Source organism: Acipenser ruthenus, chromosome 25, assembly GCF_902713425.1.
Source record: "Acipenser ruthenus chromosome 25, fAciRut3.2 maternal haplotype, whole genome shotgun sequence".
Classification (NCBI taxonomy): Eukaryota; Metazoa; Chordata; class Actinopteri; order Acipenseriformes; family Acipenseridae; genus Acipenser; species Acipenser ruthenus.
Window position 1 is genome coordinate 23,135,831 of NC_081213.1, and position 10,578 is coordinate 23,146,408.

The following is a 10,578-nucleotide window of genomic DNA, read 5'->3' on the forward strand; positions in this document are numbered from 1 at the left end:
GTATATATATATATATATATATATATATATATATATATATATATATATATATATATATATACTTCATTGTACATAAAAGAAAATCTGCCCCAGATAAATGCTGCAAAGTAAGAGATATATAGTGAACATCATGCAATGCGTGAAACTTCTCAAACATTTCAAACAATCCCACTGATGATTAAACGTGTGGTTACGATAAGATTGTGTCTTAAGAGTGATGACTAAATGATATGTTTAAGTAAGTAACATTAGTTTTACTGGCAACAGAGCTCTGATATATTCCATAAAATGAATACATTCGTTGTGGTTTTAATTGCACCTATATATATAGTGTGTGTGTGTGTGTGTGTGTGTGTGTGTAAGTGTGTGTAAGAGCTAGAATCACTGTAATATGTATTGTCATAGCCCCTTATGTCCCTATGAAATATTTTAAATGTTATTCTTTCTTATAGGGAACTCAAATACTGGTTTTCCCAAGTAATTTTTCTGACACCTAACACAAGTCTCAATGGTTCTTTAGAAGCACTATAATCTCACTTAATTAGTCTGTTCGGTTCTGACTATCTATTTTTGATAGCTGTGATGGGTATAGCACCCCAATAAAATTCAATGATCTAGTTCAAGACTTCATTTGTTTAAAATTATATATACTTAAAATATCAGAAAGGCTATTCTATATAGGTAATCTGTTATCAATATCGAGCCAATGTGCTTTCATTGGAAAGAAAGTGGTGATAAACTGTAGGTAGTAAGTGAATGGGTGTGTATGTTTGATAGAGATTCTTGTATTAAAAAATCAGACTGTATGTATTCATTTCAACAGCATTTCATTTCAGCTGTCATTCCACAGCATTCCTGTCTGTACTTTTCTTGTTTGTTTTATTCTTTTTTATTTCAGTCTTGGCATTTTTAAAGACATAAACATCACAACCTGGCAACAACTGTGCCCTTGTCTCAGCTCTGGCAGCATCGAAGTCGACTAATTAGTCCATTAAAGGGACTTTCATTCCTAATGAAAGAATCCAGTGGTTTAAGGGACTGTGCGAATATGTGGATAGCTGAAATATTTCAAATGTTGTTGTTTTTTTTTTTTTTTTTTTAATTAAACTTGTAAATCACGATGTTAAATGTAAATCATGATGTTAAATCATATTGTTGGATGGCCAGCTGCTTATTGTAAGTCATAAATGTGAGATCAAAAGATAAGCAAGTCTGAATCTGCTGTGTTTGTTCTGTAAAACAAATGCATATTGAAACCTCTTTTTAAATAGCTGTCATATGTTTATCTCTGTTTTATAAGTAAAAAGTTTAAAGTGTGTTTTTTTTTTTTTTTTTAAAAGATGTGACTTGAGTGTTTCTAATGCTGATTATCTGGAAAATAAAAACGGGTACCAGCCAACTGTGTATCTGCCTCAAAACATCTAAATTATTTATACATTACATGCATCTCCATAAAACCCTTGCACAATGTGGTCTGTTAATGACTTGGTCTGTAAAAATGTCAACCATTTTAGAAGGCATTTTTCAAATGTATTTATCAGCATAATGGTGCTTATTTGTCTAAATTTTAGAAAACATTTTTATTTAAAAAAAAAAAAAAAAAAAAATCTTGGTGATTGGTGCCCTCAGTGTGTGCCATTACCAGTGCTTCAGTTTTAAAATATCCAATGAAATTCCCCACAGGTTCACCAGTATTACAACTGCCTTCCTGAGGACAGGGTGCCCTATGTTAACAGCCCTGGAGAGAAATACAGAATCAAGCAGCTTCTCCATCAGTTGCCTCCACATGACAATGAGGTTAGGGTTTCTCTATTACCAGGGGCCATGTTCTTTATTACCTTACGATGGAAAATGGTGTCTGCAAAAGCGTGACAATTTGGACAAATTGTTTTTCTTGGTTGTGTTTTTTTTTTTTTTTTTTAGTAATTCCACAAGGCTGTTTTTAATTTATTAAGACTTGGCTTGGTTTCATGCCTAAGAATGTGCTTTCATTTACTTTCTAATTTACTATTAATGTCTTTTGATTCTACTCTTTTCTGTACTGATAAATGTAAAAATACCCTGCATTTCTCCTTCCTGTACAACTCCCTTTACATTCTGTCTTATAAAATGACATTTAATACTTGGTAGAGATTGCATTTAGTTTTAAAATCACTTGACTTTTAAGGGGTTTTTGTTTCTATTCTAATGGAATCTACACATACCGCAACCTGGTGGCCAAACATTGAATTTTTTTAAGAAAACAAATAACCATTTTGTTAAATCTGGGCCATTTTCCATTTTTGCATTCTGCATTTACCAACTTCAAAACAGTACAGTTCTAAACCTGTCTGTCCTGGTTTTTATTTGTAGGTTCGTTATTGTAACTCATTGGATGATGAAGAAAAAAGGGAGCTGAAGCTCTTTAGTAACCAGAGGAAAAGAGAGAATCTTGGAAGAGGCAATGTGAGACCTTTCCCTGTGACTATGACGGGGGCAATCTGTGAACAGGTAATCCTTTGCTAAATAATTAAAAAAAGGCTGAAATAGCAGAACAAACTTACTTGTCCAAGTCTCAGACAGAACCTTGTATTATGATTTGTTTATGTGGAATGGGTAGTTTAGGCCAATTGGGGAAGCTTGTTGGCTTTCTACATTCTTTTTACTTCGAACACTGTGTGGGCTGTTCAGTCTGAAATGTATGTTTGTTTGTAAAAATATAGGTGAAAAAATAGCACCTGAGGTTAGAATTAAAAAAAACAAACAAAAAAAGAACAAAGACAATCAATAAGCTCTCGTCTCAAATGCAAGTAACAAACTTGTGTCTGGGACACTACCAATCTTTTTGCGTGTATTTATTTTGCACAGGAATACAGTATTTATGGATGATTTATAGCCAGCAGAATCATCACTAGCTACAGACTCATTACATGTACAGTAAGCAACACTTTAAGAAATTGAAAATAAATTCTCACGAACAGCACCAATGCAATTTTAAAACAAAAATGTTCAAGTAGCTTTTGTCACCTTGACAAAAAATACTTGGGGTCCTTTACATTTTCTCTCTACAAAGCACTTACGTCAGCAACAAATAACAAGCCTTTTACAGCATGTGTTTCTATACATGGTATAGCTTTTATGAGTAAGTCAACCATTATATTGTTTAATTGTACTTCAAAAAAAATAACTGCGCTAGATAAACATGAATTTGATGTAATGGATTAAGCTTCACAAATATTTCAGTCAATCCCACTGATGGTTTAAAGTGTGGTTACGATAAGATCGTGCCTTAAGAGTGACAAGTAAATTATATGTTTAAGTAAGTAACATTAGTTTTACTGTATCTTTTTTGCCAGAACAGATGTTGATGGGAAAAATGAATACATTCATTGGGGTTTTACTTGCACAACGAGTGCACAGATGCCTTTTATATATATATATATATATATATATATATATATATATATATATATATATATATATATATACCAACCGTATGTATGAGTGTGTGTGTGTGTGTATATACAGCTCTGGAAAAAATTAAGAGACCACTGCAAAATTATCAGTTTCTCTGGTTTTACTATTTATAGGTATGTGTTTGGGTAAAATGAACATTTTTGTTTTATTCTATAAACTACTGACAACATTTCTCCCAAATTCCAAATAAAAATATTGTCATTTAGAGCATTTATTTGCAGAAAATGACAACTGGTCAAAATAACCAAAAAGATGGATGGTCACAAGCCATCAAACAAAGCCGAGCTGCTTGAATTTTTGCGCCAGGAGTGGCATAAAGTCACCCAACATCAATGTGAAAGACTGGTGGAGAGCATGCCAAGACGCATGAAAGCTGTGCTTGAAAATCAGGGTTATTCCACCAAATATTGATTTCTGAACTCTTCCCAAGTTCAAACATTAGTATTGTGTTGTTTAAAAATGAATATGAACTTATTTTCTTTGCATTATTCGAGGTCTGACAACACTGCATCTTTTTTGTTATTTTGACCAGTTGTCATTTTCTGCAAATAAATGCTCTAAATGACAATATTTTTATTTGGAATTTGGGAGAAATGTTGTCAGTAGTTTATAGAATAAAACAAAAATGTTCATTTTACCCAGACACATACCTATAAATAGTAAAACCAGAGAAACTGATAATTTTGCAGTGGTCTCTTAATTTTTTCCAGAGCTATATATATATATATATATATATATATATATATATATATATATATATATATATATATATATATATATATACATACAGTTGGTATAAGTCTCTTCAGAAGATCTTTTAATGCTGCTTTAGGCAGACTTTTTGGTATGATTGAAACAGACAGATATGTCTTATTAAAAGGCATAACTACATTTTAGATTAATCATTGTTTGACTCCTCCAAGTTGGTACAAAATAATTTGTATTAATTTTGTACTATAGATAGATCCATGAAATATTTCATACGGCTGAGAATCTAATTTTCATTGGGCTCCCAAGGGTCAGCGAGCAATTATACACATAATTACTGCAAAGTGTTTCATTTATACCATTTATGTACAAGTACAAGTTATCATAGATTGACAGGTCTGCGTCTGAATTATAAAATGACTTAACAGTGTCTATTTGGTAACAATTTAAAATAATAGTTGCAAATAGATATAATAGGTGTAATGTAAAAGATGAGCCATTGGAATTGTATGGCCGTTCATCTTCATTATACCGAATGTCCCATTATTATTATTTTTTTTGTTCCTTGTTCAATCAGTGTGGAGGCCAGATCAATGGAGGAGACATTGCTGTGTTTGCATCAAGAGCAGGCCATGGTGTTTGCTGGCACCCACACTGTTTTGTATGCAGCATATGTGACGAACTGTTGGTGGATCTCATTTATTTCTATCAAGATGGAAAGATATACTGTGGCAGGCACCATGCTGAACGCCTCAAACCCAGATGTACAGCCTGTGATGAGGTAAGGGTATGCTGTGATAAACAATGCTTTGATCTTGTAAAAAAAAAAAAAAAAATATATATATATATATATATATATATATATATATATATATATATATATATATATATCCCTGCATTCAAAGGAGCTTTTTACAGTATCATGCTAGACATTACCTGACTTCAGAGTTGGGATTCATTGTGTGTATTTTGATATACTGAAATTGTAAAACAAAAATAGTGTGCTGCTGCTTGAGAAGACCTTATTGTACACATGAAGGAAGCATTTACATTTACTGGTATCATTTTACCCTAAATTCAGTTTTTCTGCTTCTGCTACAGTACATCTATATATATATATATATATATAATTTATGACGGAGATTAAAACTGTTAAGGCTTGGTTGAATTTCACTCTTAATCCAAGGTCTATTTCTGGAGTGTTTGTCTTTTATCAGGTAGTGGTTTCATTGTGGTATTAGTAGATACACGTTCTTCTTCTCGTAGATCATTTTCGCAGATGAGTGCACAGAAGCCGAGGGAAGACATTGGCACATGAAACACTTCTGTTGTTTTGAATGTGAGACTGTGCTGGGAGGCCAGAGATACATTATGAAAGAAGGAAGACCATACTGCTGTAACTGCTTTGAGTCCCTGTATGCAGAGTACTGTGACACGTGTGGTGAACACATAGGTAAGGAGGCATTTGCACATCCCTACTGATGGAAAATTAACACAGTGTTGTTCAAAGTTTTGGAGCTCAACAGCAACACCCAGAACACCTGTCTATATCAGCAATAATAATCATGTGACCTTCAGCATCAGCTATCTGCATTTCATTCAGGATTATTTAGTTAGGACCTTTGATTTATTAACTTTATGGGTTACATTTCTGAATATAACAACTTTGATTTTTAGATGATTTATACAAACGTGATGTTTAGATGCTGTAGTCCATATATTAAGCTTACAGTGCCACAGTCCTTATGTGACAATACGATATCTCACAGAATTATTTTTATTTTTTTGTATAAAATGGCCTCTTAAAATAATTTGGTCCAGGTCCATTAGCTGGATATTGTCTTGTTGGAAAATTATTATTATTATTATTATTATTATTTTTGTGATAATACAAAGTAGAAGGAGCATTCATTTTATAGAAGCAGAATTAAAGGAGCAATTCATGCATGCTAGAAAGACCAGTAACATTTCCATTCATCTTGGAAAGGTCATTAAAAAGAAATCAGTATTCCAGCTAATGGATCTAGACCAAATTATTTTAGGAAATTTATTTAATTTTGTCTCTGGGAAATCCATTCTGCATATGGGAACACCACCTGTTTTAAAATTTCCATTAAGACCAAAAAAAAATGTTTTACCTCATGCATCATTATTTAAATTGTAAGTTGACTTGTACAAACTATTAAAAGTAGTTTGCGTAGCTGAGTAAAATAATTGCACAAAGGGAAGCAAAATTGCCGCATAATGACCACCTAAAGTAGGTTTAGCTGTGTCTAAGCATGCAAAGTAGATGGACCCTTGACCCAGCGAGTGGAATTTACACAGCATACTGTGTAATATCTTTTAAGGAAAACTGATTTGAAATTTAAACTACAATAACATGCCTGAAACCAGATGTGACCCATTATGGACTACAGCAAACTTGTTTTCTATGTCATGACACAAAAATACACTTTGAAAACTAAAAGATGCATATGCTAATATTTTTTGTTTATCTATGATGATGGCCTGCCTAACATTTATTTGTAGTTTTTTGGTAATCATTTGAACTTTTTGGAAGAATATTCTAGCTGCATTTACAGTGGGTAAAAACCCCCCACAAAAAAACAGAATTAAGTGGGGAATATACCACCAATATACCAGTAATCAGTAAATATACTTGCACATGTATAATAAAAACACTGCTTCACGCATTATACCTGTACTATGTAAGATATACTTTTAGGCCAAGTCACTTCTGGTTTTGCAATGCTTTTAAAAGGTAATAGCTGTTAGATTCCAGACCTGAGGTTTTCTAAATTTGAACAGCTTTGATAATATAACTTTAAACACTCAATCATAAAACTCTGTTCCAGTAGACAAATATTATTTTACATTTACCAATGACTTGCAGGTAAATTACAATATTTGTACAGTATGAAAACAATAGCAGTCATTGATTCTTAAAACAGCTTTTTTTATTTTTATTGTGTTCTGTCCCTTAAAACGTAGCAGTCCCAGAACATGCCGGTACACAATTATGTGTATTATTTGAATCTGTTACAGCAGCTTAGCTGTTGAAATGTCTCTCATTTCCACCCTCTTTTTCAGGTATCGATCAAGGCCAGATGACCTATGATGGCCAACACTGGCACGCTACAGAGACCTGTTTTTGTTGTGCACAATGTAAGAAATCTCTCCTGGGGCGCCCTTTTCTTCCCAAGCAAGGTCAGATATTTTGCTCCAGAGCTTGCAGTGCAGGTGAAGACCCCAATGGTTCAGATTCTTCTGACTCTGCATTCCGAAGTGCAAGATCGAGGGAATCCCGTCGCAGTGCAAAGATTGGAAGAAACAGTGGGAAACTGGACACCAGGCAGGCCATGCCTATGTTAGCGGCATCTAGCAGATTCTCTACCGACGTTGACCCACTTTCTTTGCAAATGGATTTGCTGAGCCTGTCGAGCCAAGCGCCCAGTCTGAACCGGGAACCACAAGCACGGAAGAGCAGAGATGAACTTTACCAGTATGGACATAAAGCCGAGCAAATGCAAAGTCCTTTACAACTTCTCAGCCAGTGCAATGTGCGGACCACCTATAACTCTGTACAGAGTCCTGGGGCGCAACCAGAAACGTGGGCAAAAGACCATAGTAGTTCCAAGAGGGCTTCGACTTCTACTCTGAAGGGCAACCATGATAACTGGACCCAAGAGAGTAAAGAGGTCTATTTCTCTCCAAAGCTGAGGACACCGCAAGGCAGTTACAGCGACGTCTCCAGCCATGGGTTTTCAGAGAAAAGAAGTGTGAGCCTTCACGGTTACGAGAGAGAGGAGATGGTTGCCCAGCAATGTCGAACCAGGAATCCGATCAATGCACTTAGCTTTACTGAGCAACTTACACCAATGGAACAAACTCCACGGGGTTCAATGGAATCGCTGGCGCTATCCAATGCAACAGGTACCCTTTCTCTACTGTCAGCTTTCTGATAATAAGGGATCAGATGTACACTCAAAATACCCCTATAAAAACAGTAGCTGCTGGGACATGTTTTATGCACGCTGAAAAAGATGAGCTAGTTATGCAAAAATGTGTGCCATATAACAAAGGGGGTGTTGATGCTTGTTTTATAACACAGGTTCTTAACCTCAGTTAACCTTGTTTGTTATTGGGGTTACATTAAGAGACTGGAGAGTGAATCATGAAATCAGAAATGACCACAAGTGTTCATAAACTCTCTTATATGCATGTGCTAACAAGCAAAGAGTGCAGAACTGCTTCTAATTCCAGCATATAGCACTCGCAGTGTGATGAAAGGCAACCGAGTGCAGAGCTTTGCATTATATATGTATCAAGCAAGCAGTAACATCCCCCTCCATTGATAATGCTGAGGTACATATGTTCTTATTAGGTATCTACAACAGCACCGTTTTTTAAAGTGTGTGCTAGACTTTTTGAAAGTACATTCATTTTCTACCAAAATGATTGTTTGTAAAAAAAAATTTTAAAAGTGCTTTTTTCTGTTATGTGAAGCATTCATAAACATGTGCTTCAATAATAAAAAAAAGCCTGTACTTGCGGGTTTAGAAATGGCAATAACATACTTTTGAAGGCAAAGTGGTTTTATTAGATTCATGATAATTTATACATTTGAATACCTTTGTTAATCTAGAACTTAAAACGCTCATTTAAGATATTATATTTTATCTTTTATCATTTAGGAACGTCTGCAGATGGAGTAACCAAACGCCAGGAGCATTTGTCCAGGTTTTCAATGCCGGATTTAAGCAAAGACTCTGGAATGAACGTGTCGGAAAAGAGCAACATGGGAACTCTAAACTCTTCTGTGCAGTTCAGAAGCACCGAGTCTTTGAGGAGCTTGAATTCTGTACAGCCATATCATGACATGGCGCCCCCTGTTGACAGACTGAAGTACGCTGTGCAGTACAGGGAGTCGCCTGCACACGTAAGGAGGTCACAGGGATTTACTTTTGAGGAGGAAAATTCTGTCAACAGAGTGAGCAATCAGCCTAATGCTAGACTGCCTCCCCTGAGTGAACGGACTCGCAGACGCTCACAAGGGCAGGAGGAGCACCAGCGCCGTCGCCATCACCACCGGCCCAGGAGGTCCAGGCGTTCCCGCTCAGAGAATGCACTCAATCTCGCTGCTGAGAGGCAGAGCCAAGTGAGAGACAGGCCTCAATTGCATTTAAGAGAGGAGTATGATCCATTTGTGCTACCCAGAGGCGGCAGAGATGCATTAGGGTATGGTTATAAACGAGAACCTTATGGCCGCTGTCCCAGAACCACCTCTGATCTAACACTGCAAAACCCCACGAGCCATCATCGGCTAGGACCTCAATTTGATGACTACGAAGATGACGACTGGTGCTCCACCTGCTCGTCCTCATCGGAATCGGAAGATGAAGGATACTTTCTGGGGGAGCCGATTCCACAGCCTGTCCAGCTCCGCTATCTCACCAGTGATGGACATCTTCACAGGTACGGATCTTCAGGGCTTGGCAGCTCTTCCACAATGGGAGGCAGAGGCCAGCTTCGCACCAGGAAAAGGAGGAAAAGCAAGAACTGCATCATATCCTAACGAATAGGGGGGGGGGGGGGGGGGGTCTAATCCCACTCAAAAATGTTAGCTTGCACAGTTGCACTCCAACGCTTTGGGAAAGTCTATTTAGTACTTTTTTTTAAACAAGAAAAACATAAATTGGGGTTTTAATATTGTCTATCAAAAGTTCTGTGATTTTGATATACTGTAACTATTGACCGCACAATTACATTTTGCATGTTTGCCATTGTCACTGTTTCAAAAGTTGTTTATTACTACATAGTTATCAAGTTTATATTCATTTTTTTCCTTCTAACATGTTCTTGCACTCCGTAATTAAAAACTGCCAACAACAATAGCAATGTTAGTGACTGCCTTTGTTTTTTAATCAGTTAGCCAATCAGTGAAGATACGATTTTCCAGCTTACATGTTTAATAGCTTTTAATTTAATTCTTATGAAATGTATATACAAATAAATTCACTAAGTTAATTAAGTTTTAGTGTACATATTGTGTAAATGAGTTACTACATATTTTTATATTTTGTAATGATAGAAGCATTTATGTATTATAAGGTAGTTCTAGGAAAAAAATGCATGCATGTTTATTTGCTGACCCTGTCTTGAATTGAAATTAAAACAGTATTTCACTGAACATTTGTACTGTGTTTTTATTTATATTTTTTCCTTTCCTATATAGTTCATGTACAGCTTTTTCAATGTGTGTCAGTTTTTTGTAAAGTAAATGGAAAACTACAAAGTGGTATGCAATTCAATGTTAATGTAACATTATTCAGCAAGTTTCCTTCGACTTTATGAAGCAAAATTAGTTAATTCAATAGGGTGGTGCGAAACTTTTGGCCATAGCTGTACAGTAAG

At 35.5% G+C, this 10,578-nt stretch overlaps 1 protein-coding gene across 3 annotated transcripts in view; it reads left to right on the top strand.

Annotated features, from left to right (window-relative positions):
* Positions 1-10,354, top strand: part of LOC117413733 (prickle-like protein 2) — a 72,553-nt gene extending 62,199 nt beyond the window's left edge. For all 3 annotated transcript variants that reach the window (XM_058999670.1, XM_058999672.1, XM_058999671.1), the window contains 6 exons: positions 1,684-1,797; positions 2,353-2,490; positions 4,742-4,945; positions 5,431-5,617; positions 7,255-8,097; positions 8,859-10,354. In XM_058999670.1, coding sequence (XP_058855653.1) covers positions 1,684-1,797; positions 2,353-2,490; positions 4,742-4,945; positions 5,431-5,617; positions 7,255-8,097; positions 8,859-9,739 — 2,367 coding nt within the window. In that variant the 3' untranslated portion in view covers positions 9,740-10,354. The remainder of the gene's footprint in view (positions 1-1,683; positions 1,798-2,352; positions 2,491-4,741; positions 4,946-5,430; positions 5,618-7,254; positions 8,098-8,858) is intronic.
* Positions 10,355-10,578: the final 224 nt, after the last annotated feature.